The 21,715-nt window shown below is 44.7% G+C and overlaps 1 protein-coding gene across 2 annotated transcripts; it reads left to right on the top strand.

Annotated features, from left to right (window-relative positions):
- The first annotated feature begins 1,611 nt into the window (after window positions 1–1,611).
- Window positions 1,612–20,198, top strand: PGLYRP4 (peptidoglycan recognition protein 4). Of its 2 annotated transcripts, XM_017857555.1 has the most exons (9): window positions 1,612–1,931; window positions 2,482–2,576; window positions 4,306–4,395; window positions 5,126–5,339; window positions 7,305–7,423; window positions 8,730–8,882; window positions 9,915–10,113; window positions 13,201–13,319; window positions 19,738–20,198. In XM_017857555.1, the coding sequence occupies exons 2-9, from the start codon at window positions 2,528–2,530 to the stop codon at window positions 19,914–19,916; spliced, it is 1,122 nt and encodes a 373-aa protein (XP_017713044.1). In that variant the 5' UTR covers window positions 1,612–1,931; window positions 2,482–2,527; the 3' UTR covers window positions 19,917–20,198. The 2 variants fall into 2 exon arrangements, with proteins under 2 accessions (XP_017713044.1, XP_017713045.1); XM_017857556.1 differs by lacking the exons at window positions 1,612–1,931; window positions 4,306–4,395 and having other exon boundaries at window positions 2,528–2,576; window positions 5,138–5,339; window positions 19,738–19,916.
- The last annotated feature ends 1,517 nt before the right edge of the window (window positions 20,199–21,715 follow it).

Genomic DNA, 21,715 nt, shown 5'->3' with positions numbered 1-21,715 from the left:
AAAAAAAAAAAAAAAAAAAAAAAAAAAAAAAAAAAAAAAAAAAAAAAAAAAAAAAAAAAAAAAGTAAATATAAATAATGATATTATTAAAGGTAGGTAAAGAGATAGACTTGAGAACTCTCTTGAGGAGGTTATAATTACAATTCATGACAGGTGCTAGAATGGAGAAGAGAGACTCTGAGACTCTACCAGTCCCGACTAGTCACGGAGCCCTTTCCGAAGATGCCAAGATGAAGTGGAGCCTCTGGCCGCAGGTGGGGAGCGAGGCTGGGCACTTGGGAAGGGTCCTGAGATGGTGAAAGGTAGGGCAGAGAGCACTGGGAGCCTGCTCTGCCAGTGTGGAGTGAGATGGCACTGGGGGCCGGATAATTCAGGACTTAGGAGGTCCTCTCGGGATTCTGAGTTCACAGAATCAGAGGGATGACCCACACTGCTCTCTTCCTCCCTCCTGATGCCCTCGTCCCTGACAGCCCTCAGTCTGTTAGTCTTCAAGAATCTCTTGGTCTCTGGATGGGGCAGAGAATCTGGTGGTCCCCTTAGGCAGCCACCACCCAATCTCTCCTTGGGCTTCCCCTCCCTAAACCCCTCCAAAAAGGGGAACCGAGTCTCCTCAAGTCCTTGGTGCCCTGGATGCAAGCCCAGAAACCTTCTCATTTTGAGAGCTGTTCTGCTCAGTTAGGATGGGCAGCCAGTTAAAGGCATGGAGAAACAGCATGCTGCCAGGCTGGTAAAATCGCCAGGGTCCCTACAGTGCTGGTGCCAGGCTCCAGTTCTTGGTCTCCTTCATCTCTGTCTCTGGCTCTGCCCCACATTAACCCTTGCCCCAGGACAGAGCTTAGCAGCCCCTGCTCATCACATAGCTCCAGCCTGGGTCTGGGTGCATGACTAGGGTGAATGCCAGGTAGACCTGGTGCATGCAAGGGGCTCCATCCAGAGAGTGCTCCTGGGGAGCTGGGGCTGAGAGTGGGACTGCAGCTCACTGAGAGCAACTGTTCTGGATTCAGGGCACTTCCTCAGTGTCTAGGGAGGCTGCCCCATGAGAGGCTCTGCAGGTCCCCATGGAGACTGAACCCTACTGTGTTCTTGGAAAGTGTCATGCAGTTTCCTCTGTGAATATTCAAGGCCTGGAAGTTCAGGTTGCAGAATGAGATTAGGTGACAACTGGAACATGGCCAGGAGCTGGAGATTCTTGGTTTGTGGGAGGCTTTCTGTGGTGGGTGGCAGCTTGATGCCAACGGTGGGGAGTGGCAGGCGGGAGGATGATGGGCAGACATGTAGGCTATTGGGGCGGAATTAGGCATCGTGAGCTGTATCCTGAGATTGTACCTCCCAGTTTCTCTCTGTCTATCCTGACCCTGCTCATGACCCTGGTAAAAGGGGGTGTTGGTGAGTGACTTCAATCCACAGTCTTCAGACTCCCGGAGCAGATCTTCACAGGCAGGAAGTTTCTAGATATTGCAGACACAGCCATCAGGCCCTGCAGGCTTTCCCAGGTTGGGGCTGAGCATGAGCTCTCCGGAGTGTTGGGCAATCTTGCCCTTTCCCAGGGAGGAGCTACCTGAGCTTATTCACAGGGCGGGTCCCCAGGTGCTCTCAGCCTGAGTCTGGTCCCACTTGCATTTCTCCAGGTGCTGTGAAAGGAGCTGGCTCAGAGCCTTGGCCCTCTGTCTTCCCCTTTTCTTCCATCTTTAGTTAGGGATCCTGGGCTCTCCTCTTCTCTCTGGGAAGCTGGAGCCTGATTGCTCCATTCCCAGGGAGGGAGTGCCCTCTAGGGCCAGAGAGAGTTAAGGCTGGAGGAGAAGGCACCAGCTGGTGAAGGAGGTCAGGGCCTGGAGGCCAAGTCTGGAAGGGAAGGAGCTGCTGGCCAATGAGGGGCAAACTGACTGCACCCTGACCTACTGGGCTGGAACAGCACAGGACCCACAGGTATCTGTGAGTTGAGTGTGTGTTTCTTCTTCAGAAGCCCTCTTCCAGCAAAGGGACTGGAATCCACCAGAAAGGGTGTTAAGGGTTGGATTTCCTCTGCCCTAGAACTAGGAACCCTTGCTACTCCTATATTTCCCTCACCCAGCATATTCCCAGTGGGGAAGGGATTCTCTGCATCAGACCCATCCATATGAGTCTGGATTTCTCGGTTGTACCATTCTTGGATCTTACTTCCTTTGTCTATAAAAATGGGGGTTAACAGTCTTACATGACAGGATTAGGGTGAGGACTAATTAAATAAGACTGCATGTGCAAGTGTGTACACAGGCCTTGCACGCGGTGGGCACGTGATGAAATTCAGTTGCTTGGGTAATAATAGGACAGGGATGCTGAGCACCTGCTGTATGCTGGGGGCCCTGAGAAGTCTGAGCCAGGTGCTGACCCTCAGGAGGCCACAGGATGGTAGAGGAGGCGGACGGCACCCCCCGCAGTCAGGGTGGGGAATACTCTGCAAGTTGAGCATGGTCATGTTAACAACTGTCAACATCTGTCTCAGGCTGCCATCCACACTCTCTGGGTTGGTGTCCTGGGACCACGTGGGGATGCTGCCGTGGCTTCTTGTCTTCTCTGCTCTGGGTCTCCAGGCCTGGGGTAAGTTTTCTTTCCCTGGGCCAAAGAGCAACCAAGAAGGGTGATCCTAAAGTCTTGTAATAGGAATTTAAAAAATACCTACTCTCTGTCTGAGCCTGAGGAGTTCAAGGCTGCGGTGAGCCGAGATCCCGCCACTGCACTCCAGCCTGGGTGGCCGAGCAAGAACTTGTCTCAAAAACAAACAAACAAACAAGCAAACACCTACTCTCTCGGCCAGGAATGGTGGCTCATGCTTGTAATCCCAGCACTTTGGGAGGCCGAGGCGGGTGGATCACAAGGTCAAGAGATTGAGACCATCCTGGCCAACATGGTGAAACCTCATCTCTACTAAAAATACAAAAATTAGCTGGGTGTGCCTCTAGTCCCAGCTACTCAGGAGGGAGGCTGAGGTGGGAGAATTGCTTGAAGCCGGGAGGTAGAGGTTGTAGTGAGCAGAGATCATGCCACTGCACTCCAGCCTGGGTGACAGAGCGAGAACTTGTCTCAAAAACAAAAACAAACAAACAAACAAACAAACAACAACAGCAACAAAACAAACCTATTCTCTCTTGGCTGGGCATGGTGGCTCATGCCTGTAATCCCTGCACTTTGGGAGGCCGAGGTGGATGGATAATGAGGTCAAGAGATCAAAACCATCCTGGCCAACATGGTGAAACCCCATCTCTACTAAAAATACAAAAATTAGCTGGGCGTGGTGGTGCACGCCTGTAGTCCCAGCTACTCAGGAGGGAGGCATGAGAGAATCGCTTGAACCCAGGAGGCAGAGGTTTTAGTGAGCCAAGATTGCGCCACTGCACTCCAGTCTGGTGACAGAGTGAGAGTCGGTCTCAAACAAACAAACAAAAAACAAAACAACCCCCCCACCAAAATAAAAACCTACTCTCTCTTAAGGCGAAAGAATAGATTGTACGTCGAGCACAGAACTTGGAGCCTATAGACCTGGATTCAAGTCCTTGCTCTGCCTCTAGGAATGATTTTAAACAAGCAATTCAGCTCTATAACGCTTTATTTTCCCACCTGAAAACTGAGATAGTTATGACTTCCTTAACTCACTGTGAGGATTAAATGAGATAATGCACCTGAAGATATAGCAATACGTGGGCAGTAAAAGCAGATAAACAGGAGCAAGGATTGCATTTGTATTATTATGATGTTAATCAGACTTTAACCTATGGCTTGGGTTTGTGCTTGTCAATAAGAGAAAGCTCCTTGCGGGTAAGGGTCTCAATCAACACACCCTGTCCATCCCCCATGGGCCTTCAGACAGGAGAATGGGCATAGCACATGTCCCTAAAATCAATCCTGGGGAAACTGGTCTGAGCCGTGCAGGTAATTCTAACCCGTTCTCCACACACGCTTCCCCATTACTTCGGTAAAACAACGCACACAGGAGAGGACTTTGTGGTTTTGAAGTGTCTGAATATATTTCCACTTTTTTTTTTTTTGCCAATCGTGTGTGTAGATACAGCTCATGAGAAAAAGATAACATTTCCAACTCCCTGCCTATCCCAGGGGATTGCCCAGAGTTGGCGTGAGAAGAAGCTATTGCCACTTGCTGCTATTAGAGGTGGCCCTCTGGTCAGCCCAGAGGGATTTCTTAGAGGGGGCTCTGGGATTTGAGGAGGCAGAGGGGCAGTGCAGAGGGGATGGCTGTTTCTATTCAGAGCTGGTCCCACCACGATGGCTGGTATTGGTGCTCTCTGATGCAAAATGGGATGTTCCTTTGCAGGTGATTCCTCCTGGAACAAAACACAAGCTAAACAGGTATCAGAGGGGCTTCAGAACCCATTTGAGAACATCCCCCAGCTCACTGAAAAAGGTAAACTGGATCTGGATAGTAAGGGGTTTGGGGACCAGCTGGGGTTTTTCATGTGATTGGAAATGTTTCTGAGGTCTGCAGAGCCACATGCGACTGGGAGGGGGCAAATGGGGTTGAGATGCAGAGAGCAGTACCAGTAAACCACCTGCATTAATTGCCCTAGGTCCTTGGAATGGAAGGCTGGTGCTGGAGGGCTAGAAAACCAGGAAGGGAGGAAACAGCCTCTTCAGACAGGGAGCCCCTGTGGAGGGAAACCCAAACCTTGCCCTCAGGGAGTCCTCAGACTGAGGGGGCAACACAGTCCCTGCTGGAGGCAGAAGATGCAGTCCCCTCAGGGAACACTCACAGCCACAGAGGAAATGATCAGAGAGCACATACTGAATGCTGAGGTGACACCAGGCCAGGCTGTTCAGGGCTTTCCCCACGGATAAGCAAGTGATGCTTCCTGAAGTGCAGAGCCTGGAACACAGCAGGGCAGGAGCTGAGTAGGGGACATTCGGGGATGGGGAAACAAAGCATTAGGCTCCCTGGCCAGGTGCAGAGTCTGTGTTGGGGGTGTGTTGGAGAGGTGGGGTTGCAGAGGTAAGCAGGGCAGGTATACCTGCCTGTTGAAGGCTTCCTTCTCAGGCTCTTCCACTACCATGAGGCCGACACAGCCCATGCCTGCATGTTCAGCTTGGCCTGCTAATGTGGTAGTGATGGGGCAGGTGCACTGAGTGACGTCCCCAAGGCCTCCCCACAGATGTCTCCACCCCGGTCTCTCGCAAGGCATGGGGGGCAGAAGCTGTTGGCTGCAGTATTCAGCTGACCACGCCAGTGAATGTCCTTGTTATACACCATGTCCCTGGACTGGAGTGTCACGACCAGAGAGTCTGCAGCCAGAGACTGCGGGAACTGCAGGCCCATCATATCCACAACAACAGCGGGTGTGACGTGGCCTACAAGTAAGAGGCTGGGTCTGGGTCCCAAGGCAAATGGTCAGTGTTGCTTCCCTGGGATGCTTCTCTTGTCTCTTCTCATCCCTTTTCCTCATTTTCTGGGTTGTGGTCCTATATGTTTTATAATGAATAAAATATTTAAAACCCTCATGAAACTCCCAATCCTTTGGATTTTTCTGTGAGGTACCTGTCTCTGAGAGCTCCCAGAAGGAAGCAAGGAAGGTTAAGTAATAACTATATTCTCTACCCTCCCCCAACCCTGGCTTACACAGCACACCACAGATTACATACATGAGGGCTTTAGCTCCCCCGACTGGTAGGCAGGTGTCACCATCTCTTTGCCCTGGGAGAGGGGCCCAAGGGAGGGAGGCTGATTAATTTGAGGTCACACATCTGTGGACTCATGGAGGCTAAACTGGCTCTCTTCATCCCTGGTGTGTTCCTCCACACCACACGCATAGGCTCCGGTCTCAGTGAGGCAACTGTCCATCAGTTGCTGTAATGATCTCTCTAGTAGTTCCTACCGGTGTCCATACCACATGCTTCTGGCTCACCTCTGACTTTGACTAGCTGTGGACAGTTCCTGAGTGTGGTGATGGCTTCCTGCCTCAAGTGTCCAACACATCTCTCTGCTTTCCTGCTTCAGACCTTCCCCCAGCCCCTGACGACAAAAGGGAGTAAATACCTTCGTGGGGGAGGGTGATTGGTGTGTAGCTTCCTCAACCCTAGCCCTTCTGAGAGGCAGTTCTAAAGCGCATGTACACAGCTCCTGGGAAGGCCAAAGGGTGGGGTGGAGCTGTGGGTGGCCCCTGTGAGTCAGCCCAATTTCACACACTTTGCTGGCTTTCTTCCTTCTGTCTCACTCTCCTCACCCTGGCTTCTGGGATCCTTCAAGAATTGAAGACAGAGGAAAGAAACATGAAAGGCGGCTTGACAGTCGAGGGCAGGTTTATTTCAGAGAAAACAAAACTGAGAGAGGCTTCTGGCCAAGTTAGGTCAGAGTGCACTCTCTTACAGACTAAGAGTTTTTAAGGATTCAGGGTGGGAGAGTTTATTAGAGGCTTGGACTGCTTCTGTGTCTTTGTTGTGCTTATCTGGGAGGGAGAGTTGTGTGTCTGTTCCCATACATCCTTCTTCAGCTGCAGGCATACTCCCACCACCCCCCAGTCTGCTTTTAGCTTCCATATCTTAGTGCACCTGCAGGGAAAGGAACGTGCTCATTAAGGCCCACTGTTTTACTGGGGCCAGTTGTATGAGGGTGAAGTTTGGCAGTTACCCAAGAGACTCCCCCCTGCCCCCCCTCCCCCGGTGCCTGAGCTGTCTTATCTGTGTTTTACTGTCTGCTCTTTCTGGCTGCTTGTTGTTAGAAGAGAAGTGATTTCCTTGAAATACATGAGGCTAGAAAGGGAGCTGGAACTTAAAGTGGTGGTGTTTGTCCGAGATGATGGTGCTCCTGCTCTGTCAGGTCCCTTTGCAAATAAAGTGCCTGCATCCTCGTCCTTGTCTCAGGAGCTACTTCTTGGTAAGTCTATGTAGGACAGTTACTTGACAGGGAGAAATAGAATGAACAGCTCCGCATGGATCACACAGACAGCACACACTTTGGAGGAGGTAGGAGAGCCATGTTTAAGGAAGTGTGGAAGACAGAAGACCCTTCCATTGTGTAGTCAGGTCAGTGTTAGTTACGGTGGAACCTCTAGGACCTCTTCTCCTGAGCATGTAGAATGATTTATGGTAAAACTGCAGCCTCTGAAAAGGGAAGGAGGTAGGGAGTGTGAGAGTGGTTCCTTCTGAATTCTAAGGACTAGTATAAATGACTTGTTCTTTCCAGCGTCTGGGAAGAGTTCGTGCAATTTCCTTTTAGTGAACACGGCTTCAGCCCTTCTCCATTTTGAGGCTGGGTAAGTGGTTTCCCCTCTGAGGAATGTCCTACAGTGCCAGCCATGAAACCAGTATTATCTTGCTCCATAGCTTCCTGGTTGGGGATGATGGCAGGGTGTATGAAGGTGTTGGCTGGAACGTCCAAGGAGTGCACACCCAAGGCTACAACAACATCTCCCTGGGCTTTGCCTTCTTCGGCACTAAGAAAGGTAACAGTTATCACAGCTGACCTTCTCCAAAGAATTCTCTAATCCTTTGTCTCAGGAGCCACTTCATGGGAAGTAGTTGTCTGCTACTCTGCTGTCTTCTTATCCTTCTCACACTTCTCTGAAGACCCACTCTCTCTTGGAATTCTCTTCTTCCTTGATTTCCAGGAAATGATGTTGTGAAGGGTCTCTTCCTGCTAGCCTGGTGTCCTTCTCAACCCCTGTAAACAGGCTCCTCTTCCTCTAGCCATCTCAATGGCTAACCAGTCGTCTCTCTGCAAGCTTATCTGGGCTTCAGTTCTCTCCTCTACGTCAATGACTATCACATCCTCTTGAGCTCTGACCATTCTGTGACTGTGGGCCATGCTTTCCAAGTTCCTGCCAGGCACCTCTTCCTTTCATCTCTTACTACTAGATTTTCTATGTATTTCTGAAAAAAAAAAAAAACAACAACTCTGAGTCCCCTAATCTCTGACTCTCTTTCACTTCTTTCTGGGCTATTGCTCCAAGGCCCCTTGCCACATGCATCCTAACATACGTACTCCAGGACCATTCCTTTGAATTTGTGCACCCTTTCCTGTTAACAGAGATCTTGCATACCTAGTTTCTCATTTTCCTCTCCCAGTACCCTTTGAGATAGTCCAGGTAGATTTAATAACCCCTGTTGTGCAGAGGTGCAGCCTGGGATTCAGAGAGGTCGATGACTCCAAGTGGCACAGCTAGAAGGAGAGGAATCAGAACATGATCCGTATCTTTTATCTCCAGCTCCTGGGTGGTTTCCCCAGCGTTCCAGACGACTCCGTGTTTATCTTGTTTTTGCTTTTGTTTTCATGACTACTCATTTCCATTTGTTGTTAACTTGGGATCTTGAGCATGTTACTTCTTGGAGCCTCAAGTTCCTCTTCACAAATAATGCAGTTAATAATAGCATCTCTCAGAGGTTTGTGCTGAGGATTAAATGAGTTATTGTAGGCAGAGTCTGGCACATACCTGGAGGGGTCCTCTTCTGATGAGAAACCCTGGCCTGGCCTGGCGGGTGCTGCTGAGCTTGGTGCTGCTTCTGAGCTCTTTCATGGAGAGAGGGGGTGAAGTTTGGCAGGTATTTGGGATGGAAAAGGACTTCATTTTGAGTCACTGAGAGATCTTTCCAGGCAGATCCTTCTCAGCCTCTCCAACTGGGGCCATAACCTGTTCCCTTTTCTTCCTCTCCATCAGCTGTGCAGGGGCTGGCAGAACATCTCCTCCTCCCCCAAGAGATCCCCTGAAACTCAGGCTGGGTGGAGGTTTCCCACAGATTTCTCTCTTCCAGGCCACAGTCCCAGCCCTGCTGCCCTGTCAGCCATGGAAAACCTAATCTCCTATGCTGTCCAGAAGGGCCACCTGTCATCCAGCTATGTTCAGCCACTTCTTGTGAAAGGTGAGAACTGCCTGGCCCCTCGACAGAAGGCGAGCCTGAAGAAAGGTAAGACCTTCAACCCTACTGGGCCTGCCGCTGGGTTCACCCCAACTAACTTGCAAACACCATTGGGAGTGACCTTTTCAGTAGGGCTCATGAGATTCCTTCTGGTAGGCAACTGGCCACCCAACTCTCTGAACTCTTGGGGCTGGCAAATCTTGAGAGGAAACCTGCAGGCCACCTCTTTATCCCCCAGATTCCTCATATGAAAGAGCCATAGCATTATCTCTGGTGTCATATATGCACACTCCTTTCTTCCATCACTCAACAAGCATTTATTGAACACCTTCTAGACTCTGAAAATATACGAAGGAATGAAAAGCAAAAGTCCCTGGCCTCATGAAGTTTCAGTCTAGAGGGCAGAGACAGACAATAAGCAAATAAATAAGTGACATATTTGGTACATTACATGGAGAAAAGTGCAAGGGAGGAAACAATGGAAAGGGACTGGATGTATTTATACACATATTTATACATTGATGTGTTTACACATGAACACACACACACTGACACACATTTCTGAATACAAAAACCAAAACAACACTAATAGACTGAAGTGCTGCAGAAAACTTAGACCACCGCTTATACAGACTTTAAAGAAAGAACTCAACATAATTCAGATAATAAAAGGTGGATACTAGTTTGGGTTTGACAAGCAGCAACATCAAAAACAGTAAATTTAATAAGCACTTTCAGCCTTTTCTTGAGCTTAATCAAGATTGAAAGAAGATTCATCTCTATTATGTTAAAGCCTTAGTAAATTTGATCTCTGGTGCCATCTGTCAATATAAATGATCGCTTACACTGACAGAGAGTTTCACGGATTACAAATGACTCAAAGACATATTCTTAGAATAAAATGTCCATGTCCCACTGTGGGACACTGTCTGCTCTCAAGTCCCACTGTTTGGGTCAGGGTGGGAGACCCAGAAGGGTTTGGGAAGTTGAGGGTCCTGAGCATTATGTCAGCCTACAGTGGAGAAGCGGCTGGCATGGATGGGGAAGATGAACCCTCTGTGGTTTCTCGCCCCACCTCAGCTTGCCCCAGCATTGTCCCACGGTCTGCGTGGGGGGCCAGGGAGACGCACTGTCCCAAGATGACCCTCCCAGCGAAGTATGGCATCATTATCCACACTGCCGGGAGGACCTGCAACATTTCCGATGAGTGCCGCTTGCTGGTCCGGGACATCCAGTCTTTCTACATAGACAGGCTCAAGTCGTGCGACATTGGGTATAAGTAAGTGGGTCTGGGTACTGTGGGCTTCTCTTCCCTTGGGGGCAGAAACTGAACCTTTGAAAGGAAGAGGAAAGGTAACTAATATTTACTGGGTGGTCACCATAGGAGAGGCACTGTGTGGATAACCAAATGGATTCATCGCACGACCCTGCATGGGTCTTACTTAGGAGATAGCCAAGGGGGTAGTCATTTGCCCAAACATGTTCTCAAGACGTGTACCTACTAAAGGTAGTAAACTGGCATGATAGATGCTAAAACTCTGCCAAAAAGTCACCGGAGGAAGCAGTGCGCATGCAAGACTGTGGTACCTGTGGAAAAGATAATTGAAAGATTGTGCTTTGTTTGTGTAACCACCGCCTACTACTCAGAGGCTGGGGCTCTGCTGCTCACTTTGCCACAACCTGAAGCGGTTCCCCCTCAGGGTAGACTCGTGCTGCTTCTCTGCTTCTAGAAACCACCAACCTCCTTGGGAAGAATATCCTTCCTGTCTGAAGGCGGGGGAGAGACCAGACACTATCTTCTGATTTCTGTAATGCTAAGGTCTGTGATTCTTTAATAAGGAACACACCGACCTAAGTGCAAGAGTAAACATTTCTTTTTTTTCCCCATTAAACATTATCTTAAAGGGTCTCAAAATCCTGTGATACATTTCTGATCAAGATGTTTCCATTAAAAGTACTGATTTTAAAACTGCCTCACAAACACACAAAACAAATAGTCCACAAAACAAATAATCCACAAAACAAGTAGAAATTTCTTGAAGGATGCTTTCAGAGCTTGCAGATAAGACATCCGGGGTTAGACCCCATGTAATGTCCCATCAGGAAAAATCACACTAAATTTTAAATCTCAGGAAAGGCTACTGCTCGCCCATTTGGCATATTCATGCACATTCATAGAAGGAGCCCTTAACTCTAGGGCCATTTTTGGCTTAGCGATGAATTTACCATCGCTTGGTACATGATTCTGAGCTGACTGTCTTTCCCCTCTTTGGTCTCCCTGTTCTCTGTCCCCATTTTAGTATCTTTTCAAGATAGGAGAAAACTTTCCCTCCAATATCTATGACGTATCAGAACCTATCAAGTGCTTTGCTAGGTCCCACCATACAGGATTACTTGCAGCGTAGCTGTCTTTAATGAGAGTGGATAGTTGAAAATTGACTGTAAATTTGGAAAGCCTACATTGGAAAGTGGTGGAGGCTGAGGGGAGGTCCTTTCCCTTTTTCCATTCAGGTCTCAGAGGGTAGTTGCCTGTCCCTTGACTCGGACCTTGTATTGTATCCTCTTCTATTATAGCATTATGACAGTGTCATTTTCTTTCCTTGAGGTGCTCTGTGGTCGGGATGACACACTCCCTGCCTCATAGATTACAATTCACAGAACATGTAACTGAATGTGTACTCTGCGTGGCACAAGGCTATCATCTGGGGGTGCCATTGGATGTGCCTCATAGATATGGTTCTTGCCTGAATGGAGCCAATGCTTTAGTGAGGAAGAAAAATAATTCAAACAAATAAGTTCTAGTAGGGTAGGTTAAACATTATGATAGGGGACACATGAAGGGTAGACGGGAGGCTTAGGATGCCAGGAAAATGGGAGTGAAGGAAGCAATCTCTGTGGGAGCATCAGATTAGCTGGGGCCTCACAGGTGAGTGGGAGGAGGAAGCAGGAAGAGTGATTCAGGAAGAGGGAAAGGGCTCGGTGGAAAGGACTGAATTCCAGCCTGAGAAAGGTGCCTTTAGGCAGCTGAGAGAAGTTCATCAGGATAAATATAGATGTCAAAGAGGGGTGTGGGAGAGCTGATGCTGGGGAGGCAGACAGGGCCCATGTCAGAAGGATCTTGTAACTTAAGCTAGGGTGTGTGCACTCAGTGCTGAGGGACTGAAAACAGGGTTTTGACACAGTAAGATTTGTATTTTAGAAAGACTAGTCTGGCTACCCTTTAGGAATAGATTGGATGGGAAAGGGTGGAGTTGGAGGCAGTGAGATCTGAGGACTGTGCAGCAATCCAGGCAGGATTAAGTGGTGACATCCCTATGATGGTAGCAGAGGTCACAGAGAGAAGTGGAGGAATTTCAGAGGTCAGCGGAGGTTAATGGTTAGTGACCAGGGCTCAGGGCAGATCAGGGAGTGTAGTTGGGAGACATCATTGACAAGCCTGGGTTAATGAGTGGATGAAGTGGGTGGGCTGATGCCTGTATTCCTGGCTGGGGCCAGTGGGTGTGTGACCATGCCTTTCATCAAGATGGGGATCCCAGAAAGGGGAACAGGTGAGGAAGAAGATGGGTCCAGTTGTGACCATGTGGACTTTCATGGATGGCAACTGAAGCCAAGGAATTGAATGGGTTAGTCCTGTGTCGAGTAAGGGGAGAAGAGGGCTTAGGATAGCATCCTGAGGAACCCCACATTTAAGGAAAGGGTGCAGGAAGATGAGCTGTGGAGGGAGAGCAGCTGGAGAAGAAAGCAAGAGAATGTGGTATGATGGAAGCTAAGGGAAGAGAATGTTTGGAGAAGTCAAGAGGGGTGGCAGAGTCAAACTTACAGAGAGATCAAGTCAGGAAAGATTGGGGAAGTTTACATTGTACTTAATGGTAAGGAGATCCTGGGTCACCTTGGGGGAAACTACTTTCTTGGTGAGTAGGAGAAAAGGCGTAGGGATTGAAATCTGTCATTCTCTTTTTTCTTATTGACTGTGAGCTACTTGGGGGCTGCAGTGGTGTGCTGGAGTCAAGTGGACTCGTGCCAGCTCATGAGAGCTGATTGTTAGAGATTCTGGAATTTTGGGAGTTGGTTGTTGTTAAATTGTTGGTCACCTGAAATCTGCTATAGTGAGAGGTTTACACCACAGAAATCAGTATATGCTGTAAACTGGGATTCCCTCTCCTTACTCTGCCTTCCTCATTCCCCCTGGGCTAGTTTACCAGCACTCCATTGGCAAGGACTCTGTCTTGTTTCTGTAACCCAGTGCCTAGAATCCAATAGATAATCAAAGTCTGAAGCAGTAAAGACATGAATAAATTAATACATGAAAGAGAGAAACAATTCCAGAGTTTCATGCTGGTCTCCATCTCCCCTTGTGGTCCTCTAGCTTCCTGGTGGGCCAGGATGGCGCCATTTATGAAGGGGTGGGCTGGAATGTCCAAGGCTCCTCCACCCCTGGCTACGAAGACATTGCCCTGGGCATTACCTTCATGGGCACCTTCACAGGTAAGTGGATGCTTTGGGCAGTAGGGTCATTGCATGGTATTTGAAAGAGAGCATCTGACGTGGAAGACAAAGTCTCAGTCTCAAGTGTCATTTTAGTGCCTACATTTGCTTGATTGACCCAGCTTCCAATCCAACATTTGACTCAGCTGAGTGTGACCAGAGGTGATCCCCAGACATAATGTTTACCCTACATCTACCCTCCTTTGCACCCAGCCAAATGTCTCTTTCTTCCAGTATGTAAGGAACATGCAAAGCAAGGGGAAAAGATCTTTGTGCTTATTTTTAGCTCATCTTGGTCAGCAGATGCATCATCTCTTGGTTACCATGACAACAATGTAGAGACACTTTGCCTTATATGCCAAAGCCACAGTGAGCCCCAGTCTTTGCAATGAGAGTTCACACTGAGAATTGTCATGGCTCAGAGCTCTATTTCACTTTTTTTTTTCATTTTTATAGATTTAGGGACTCCATGGATATATTGTGCTACATAGATCTATTACACAGTGGTGAAGTCTGGGCTTTCAGTGTACCCATCACCTGAGTAGTGTACGTGGTACCCATTAAATAACATCTTGTCTCTAATCCTGCTCTCACCTTCCCACCTTTTGAAGTCTCTGATGTCTATTATTGTACTCTGTGTGCCAATGTGTACCCATTGTTTAGCTTTCACTTATAAGTGAGAATATGTAGTTTTTCATTTTCTGTTTTTGAGTCATTTCACTTAGGAATATGGCCTCTATTTCCGCTTATGTTGCTATAAAAGACATGATTTCATTTTTCTTTTTTTTTGAGATGGAGTCTTGCTCTGTCGCCCAGGCTGGAATGCAATGTGCAGTTTTGGCTCAATGCAACCTCTGCCTCTTGGGTTCAAGTGATTCTTCAGCCTCAGCCTCCCAAGTAGCTAGGACTACAGGCGTATGCCACCACATCTGGCTAATTTTTGTATTTTTAGTAGAGACAGGCTTTCATCATGTTGGCCAGATTGGTCTCGAACTCCTGACCTCGTGATCCATCCATCTCGGCTTCCCAAAGTGAGCCATTGCACCATGATTTCATTTTTTAGTGGCTGAATAGTATTCCACGGTGTACACACACACAAACACACCCCACATTTTCTTTATTCATTCATCCATTGATGGACATTGAAGTTGATTCAATGCCTTTGCTATTATGAATAGTGTTGAGATAAACATATGAGTGCAAATGTCTTTTTGATATAATGATTTCTTTTTCTTTGGGGTGATACTCACTCTTTGGATTGCTGAATCAAATGGCTATTTTATTTTTAGCTCATTGATAAATCTCCATAGAGGTTGTACTAATCTACATTCTCATCAATAGTGTGTAAGCATTCCCTTTTCTCTGCATCCTCAGCAACATCTGTTATTTTTTGACTGATTTATTTATTTATTTATAGAGACAGAATCTTGCTCTGTTGCCAGGCTGGAGTGCAGTGGCGTGATTTCGGCGGCGCACTGCAACCTCCACCTCCTGGGTTCAAGCAATTCTCCTGCCTCAGCCTCCTGAGTAGCTAGGACTACAGGTGCACGCCACCATGCCCAGCTAATTTTTTTGTATTTTTTAGTGGAGATGGGGTTTCACCGTGTTAGCCAGGATGGCCTCAATCTCTGTCAATCGGACTGGTGTAAGATGGTTTCTCATTGTGATTTTAATTTGCATTTCTCTGATGATTAGTAATGTTGAGCATTTTTTCATGGTTTTTGGCTGCTAGCATGTCTTCTTTTGAAAAATATCTGTCCATGCCCTTTCCTCACTTTTTAATGAGCTGATTTTTTTCCCTAAGTTGTTTGAGTTCCTTGTAGATTCCGGATATTAGCTCTTTGTCAGATGCATAGGTTGCCAACATTTTCTTCCATTCTGTAGGTTGTCTGTTTACTCTGTTGATTATTTCTTTTGCTGTGAAGAAACGTTTCAGTTTAATTACGTCCCGTTTGTCTTTTTTAAATTTTTGTTGCATTTGCTTTTGAGGACTTAGTCATAAATGCGTTGCCTAGGCCGATTTCCAGAAGAGTTTTTTCCTAGGTTTTCTTCTAAGATTTTTATAGTTTGAGATCTTACATTTAAGTCCTTAATCCTTCTTGAGTTAATGTTTGTATACAGTGAGATATGTGGGTCTAGTTTCATTCTTCTGCATGTGACTATCCAATTTTCTCAGCACCATTTATTCAATAGGGTGTCCTTTCCCTGGTGTATATTTTTGTCAACTTTGTCAAAGATCAGTTGAGTAGCTATTTGGCTTTATTTCTGGGTTCTCTATTCTGTTCCATTGATCTATGTATCTGTTTTCATACCAGTACCATGCTAGTTGGTTACTATAGTCTTGTAGTATAATTTGAAGTCAGGTAATGTGATACCTCCAGTTTTTTAATTCTTTTTACTTAGAATTTTTTTGGCTATTTGGGTTCTTTCTTAGTTTCATATGAATTATAGAATAGTTTTCCAAATTCTGTGAAAATGATGTTTGTAATTTGATAGGAACTGTGCTGAATCTGTAAATTACTTTGGGCAGTACGGTCATTTTAATGACATTGATCCTTCAAATCCATAAGCATGGGATGTCTTTTCATTTGTTTGTGCCATTTACAATTTTTTTTTTTTGAGACGGACTCTTACTCTGTTGCCCAGGCTGGAGTGCAGTGGCACAATCTCAGCTCACTGCAAGCTCCGTCTCCAAGGTTTACGCCATTTTCCTGCCTCAGCCTCCTGAGTAGCTGGGACTGCAGGCACCTGCCACCACGCCCAGCTAATTTTTTTTGTATTTTTTAGTGGAGACGGGGTTTCACCGTGTTAGCCAGGATGGTCTCGATCTCCTGACCTCATGATCCACCCGTCTTGGCCTCCCAAAGTGCTGAGATTACAGGCATGAGCCACCGCACCCAGCATACAATTTTTTTCATCAGTGTTGTGTAATTCTTCTTGTAGAGCTCTTCCACCTCCTTGGTTAAATGTATTCCTAGTATATGTGTGTGTGTGTGCGTATATACACACACACACATATATGTATTCCTACTGTGTGTATGTATATACATATATACACACAAAGAATACATATATATACTAGGAATACATATATATACATACAAACATATACATATATACAAATATATACACACCTATATATAACACATATAGGTGTGTATCTCTATAGGTGTATTTATCTATCTATATCTATCTATATGTAGCTATTGTATATGGAATTGAGTTCTTGATTTGGTTCTTAGCTTGATTGTTATTGGTGTATAGAAATGCTACTGATTTTTGTACATTGATTTTGTATCTTGAAACTACTGAAATCATTTATTAAATATAGGAATCTTTTGGAGGAGCCTTGAGGGTATTGTAGGTGTAAGATTATATCATCAGTGAACTGAGATGTTTTGACTTCCTTTTTTCCAATTTGGGTGCCTTTTATTTCTCTCTCTTGCGTGATTGTTTTATTCAATACTATGTTGAATAGGAGTGGTGAAAGCGGGCATCCTTGTCTTTTCCAGTTCTTAGGGGAATGTTTTAACTTTTACCATTCAGTATGATGTTGATTGTGATTTTATCATATATAGATTTATTATTCTGAGGTATGTTCTTTTGATGTCTAGTTTGTTGAGAGTTTTTATCATGAAGTAATGTTGGATTTAATTGAATGCTTTTTCTGCATCAAAACTATTATATATTTTTGTTTTAATTCTGCTTATGTGGTGAATCACATTTCTTTATTTGCATATGTTGAACCATCTCTGCTTCCCAGGAATAAAGCCCACTTGATTGTGGGAATTAACTTTTTGATGTGTTGTTGGATTTAGTTTGCTAGTTTTTTGTTGTGAACTTTTGCATCGATATCCATCAGGGATATTGGCCTGCAGTTTTGGTTGTTATTGTGTCCTTACCTGGCGCTGGTATCAGAGGGGCTTTGTAGATGAGTTGGGGAGGATTCCCTCCTCTTCAATTTTTGGGAACAGTTTTTGTAGGGTTGGTATTCTTCCTTTTACATCTGGTAGAATTCGGCTGTGAATCCATCTGGTCCTGGGCTTTTTGTTGTTGGGAGATTCTTTTTTAAATTACTGATTTAGTTGAATTATTTATTTCTTCCTGGTTCAGTCTTGGGATGTTGTATGCTTCCAGGAATTTATCCATTTCCTCTAGGTTTTTTAGTTTGTGTGCATGGAGATGCTCATAGTAGTCTCTGACAATCTTTTGTTATTTCTGTGATATCAACTGTAATGTGACCTTTATCATTTCTGATTGTGGATATTCTAATCATCTCTTTGTTTCTTGGTTAATCTAGCTAGTGGTCTGTGAGTTCTGTTTATCTTTTCAAATAACCAACTTTTTGTTTCATTGATCCTTTCTATTTCTTTTTTGGTCTCAATACTATTTAGTTCTGCTGTTTTTTGTTATTTGTTTTGCTAGTTTTGGGTTTTGTTTGTTCTTGCTTTTCCAGTTTTTTTGGGATGTGACATTAGGTTGTTAATTTGAGACTTTTCTATCTTTCTGACAGAGGCATTTGATGCTATAACATTCCATCTGATCACTGTTTTTTGTTGTATCCCAGAGGTTTTGGTATGTTGTGTCTCTATTTTCATTCCTTTCAAAAAATCTTCAACTTTGGCCTTAATTTTATCATTTACCCAATGACCATTCAGGAGCAGGCTGTTTAATTTCCATGTATTTGTGTAGTTTTGAGAGTTAATTGATATTGATTTCTAGTTTTCTTCCACTGTAGTCCAACAAGATACTTGATATGATTTTAATTTTTAAAAAATTTATTGAGGCTTGCTTTGTGGCCTAGTATATGGTCTGTTTTTGAGAATGTTCCATGTGCGGAAGAGATGAATATATATTCTGCCATTGTTGACTAGAAAGTTCTGTAAATGTCTGCTAGGTCTGTTTGGCCTAGAGTCCAATTTAAGTCTAGAGTTTCTTTGTTGATTTTCTGCCTTGATGATCTGTCTAGTGCTGTCAGGGGGGTGTTGAAGTTCCCTACTACTGTTATATCGCCATTCATCTCTTTTCTTAGGTCTAGCAGTATTTATTTTATGAACGTGGGTGCTCTCGTGTTGGGTGCATATGTATTTAGGATTGTTATATCTTCTTATTGAATTGACCCCTGTATCATTACATAATGAACTTCCTTTTTTTTTTTTTTTTTAACTGTTTTGACTTAAAGTCTGTTTTACTTGATATAGTGTAGCAACTCCTGTTCCTTTTTGGTTTCCATTTAAATGGAATATCTTTCTCCACCCTTGATTTTGAGTCTGTAAATGTCTTTACCAGTTAGGGGGTTTCTTGTAAGCAGCATATGGTTGGATTTTGTGTTTTTATTCTTTCTGTCAGCCTATATTTTTTAAGTGAAGCATTTAGTTCATTTATGTTTAAGGTTAATATTGATATGTGAGGATTTATTCCTGTCATAATGCTAATGGCTATCCAGTTGCTTTGCAGTCTCGATTGAGTAATTGCTTTATAAGTCCTGTGAGTTTTATACTTTCAAATGTTTTTATGATAGTGTGTATTGAATTCCTTTAGTTTCCATGCGTAGAACTTCTTTGAGCATTTCTTATAGGATCAGCCTAGTGGTGACAGATTCCCTTAGCATTTTCTTGTTTAGGAAACACTTTATTTCTCCTTAAAAATATGGAATGCTTCACGAATTTGCATGCCATCGTACCTCAGGGGCCACACTAATCTTCTCTATATCATTTCAGTTTTAATGTATGTCCTACCAAAGTGAGAACAACTCAAAGCTTTTAATCGGTTTGTTTAGACTCAAGGATCTTTCACTGAACCTCTGAAAAGATGAGGCCATGTCACTGGGGCTGATTCAGTGACATGGCCCATACTAAAACGGACATTGGATCAGGGGATGGGGTGAACCGGGACTGTGACTTGATACTGGGCTGAGCATTCAGCTAGACATGAAAGGGTACAGGCAGCATATGTGTGATTAAATCAAGTTTCTCAACCTCAGTACAATTGACATTTTGGCTCAGATAATTCATTGTTGTAGGGGGCTGTCCTGTCCTAGGATGTTTAGCAGTATCCTTGGCTTCTACCAACTAGCATTCCCCTGCATCCCAGTTTTCACAACCAAAAATATCTCATGACATTGCCAAATGTCCTCTGGGGGGCTAAATTACATCCTTATAAAGAACTACCAGGCTAAACTTTTGCAGTGGATAAAAGCTTTGTATATTCCCAGAAGAATATATTATCCCAGGCTTGTCTCTTTTGATTCAGGAAAACTTTGGCACTAAGAAATCTTGACCTTGTTTTTTTGCCTGTCTCTAGGGAGGCTGCCGACAGTGGAATATATTAGCTTTGTGATGAGGGTGGGTTCTGGGAATATGTTCTATCTTGCAGAGTGCCCTGTAATCCTGTGGACAATGGGCTGCTGTGTTTGCAGGTACACCACCAAATGCTGCAGCACTAGAGGCAGCCCAAGACCTGATCCAGTGTGCCATGGTCAAGGGGTACCTGACTCCCAACTACCTGCTGGTGGGCCACAGTGATGTGGCCCAAACCTTGTCTCCTGGGCAGGCTTTGTACAACATCATCAGCACCTGGCCTCATTTCAAACACTGAGAGAAGCCCCAGGTCCTTCTGAGACTGCTCTCCCTCCCCTGTCAGGTCTCTCTTGTCCTCACCATCCACCTTGGCTCAACACCTTGTGTCCTCCTCCTCTGCCACCCCATCTTGTGCTTCCTTTTTGAGGTTGGGATGATCATGCCCTCTCCTGCCAACATCCTCCAAGGGCCTACAAACCTCATAGCTGGACATTCACAGTCCTCCGAGTCTGAGTCCAGACTTCTTCTCTCCTTACCTTCCTCTCACCTGGAAACCCAACTCCTCAGCCAGGTGAGACAAGGTACCGGTTCTTGTTTCATTTCTCTCTCTCTCTCTCTCTCTTTCTCTCTCTCTCTCTCCTTCTCTCTCTCTCTCTCTCCATGCCCCTCTGCCAGGTGAGCCTTCCCCTGGTGTCTGCCTGGCAGCCCCCACCTCCCACCTATCACCCCTCACCCATAACTCAGGTCAATGAGACCACTCTTCTTTCTTACACATAAACTTGTATATATTTGGATGCAGCTCTTATTTAAGGGCTGTCATTATTTATAGATATGTCTATCCTTGCCACTTGGTTGTGAGTTTCTCCGGGGGAAGAACTGTGTTTTATTCATCTATATGTCCTCTGTTTCTCAGCAGTGTCTGAAATTTAATAGGTTCTACTGATATTTATTCAATAAGTGGATGAATAAATGAATGAAGAGATCCAAATTCATGCTCACCTTGCCAATTCATTACATTATCCCCTATTTGGAGAATAACTTTCTGGACAGTGCCCCCATACCACTAGCATTTTCTGCATTTCTGTTCCCTCCCAGTCCAAGAGCCATAAGATCTATATGGTACCAGCATCTGTGTAAGAGGAAGCAAAGAGAAACAACAGAGTGTCTGGTGGACATGAGAACCTAAAATAACCAAGATAATTTTACCTCAAATTTTTGACAGCTTAGCATCTAAAATCAAGAGGCCTTTTTGCACACCCCAATGCTGTGTAAACACAAAGGATTCTGCAGTAAGATCTACGGGAACTGGAACGGTCTGGGCCTTATGCCTCTCAAAACTAGCCAGATAAAATTCCCTTCTAGAACAAAGTACAGGGGAGAACTACTGGAAACAGAATCTAATTCAGTCCAGGCATAAGACATAAAAAAAAAAAAAAAAAAAATAGAAAAGAAGCTCACATGAAAGTGTGGAAAGGCAGTGGAGCAAGAAGCTCTCTGAATATAAGCCATCATAATGTTGAACATTTACTTGAAAAAAATAATAGAAGAAGGTGTTCCAGAGTGATTGAATTAAAAAAGCTATTCAACACCATACATCTTCTTTAAAGTTGAGGAAAGCTAATACATACAATAAACAACAGAAAATACTTGAGGTTCAAACCCACATAAAGTTATTTTAAGATAAAAATAGAATCAGGAGCAGAATCAAGAAAATAAAAGCATTACATAAAGACATGCTTATGGGTGAAAACTATAAACTGCAATTTCAAACTGAGCTAAAATAATTAGGAAAATAATACAAGATATGAAAGAACAATTAATGGAAAGTACAGAAACTCAGAAACAAGGTAATGGGGCTCAGAAGAGAATAAGAAATAAAGGAAATATCCATTTCAGAAATAACCAGTTAAAAAATGTTAAAAGTGGATGCACACAATGGATAATGCCTTTAAAGAAAAATAAGATAAAATGAAGGAAAATTCTAAAATAAAAAATAAATTAAAAAGTAAGATTAAAAGAATTAGAGAGAAAGTGATAAATGTAAAACATAGGCAAAGAAGATACAAGACACATGTAACTGGAGTCCCTAAAGAAGAA

Source organism: Rhinopithecus bieti, unplaced genomic scaffold, assembly GCF_001698545.2.
Source record: "Rhinopithecus bieti isolate Rb0 unplaced genomic scaffold, ASM169854v2 scaffold_45389, whole genome shotgun sequence".
NCBI lineage: Eukaryota > Metazoa > Chordata > Mammalia > Primates > Cercopithecidae > Rhinopithecus > Rhinopithecus bieti.
The sequence above is the reverse complement of the archived record's forward strand: the minus strand, read 5'-3'. Positions and strand labels throughout refer to the sequence as shown.

Excerpts from the sequence above, each read along its gene's own strand:
- PGLYRP4 (XM_017857555.1), top strand. The coding sequence starts at position 2,528 with ATGCTGCCGTGGCTTCTTGTCTTCTCTGCTCTGGGTCTCCAGGCCTGG. Across the intron at positions 7,424-8,729 it reads CTTCTTCGGCACTAAGAAAG|GCCACAGTCCCAGCCCTGCT; the intron begins GTAACAGTTATC and ends TCTCTCTTCCAG. Across the intron at positions 8,883-9,914 it reads GAAGGCGAGCCTGAAGAAAG|CTTGCCCCAGCATTGTCCCA; the intron begins GTAAGACCTTCA and ends GCCCCACCTCAG.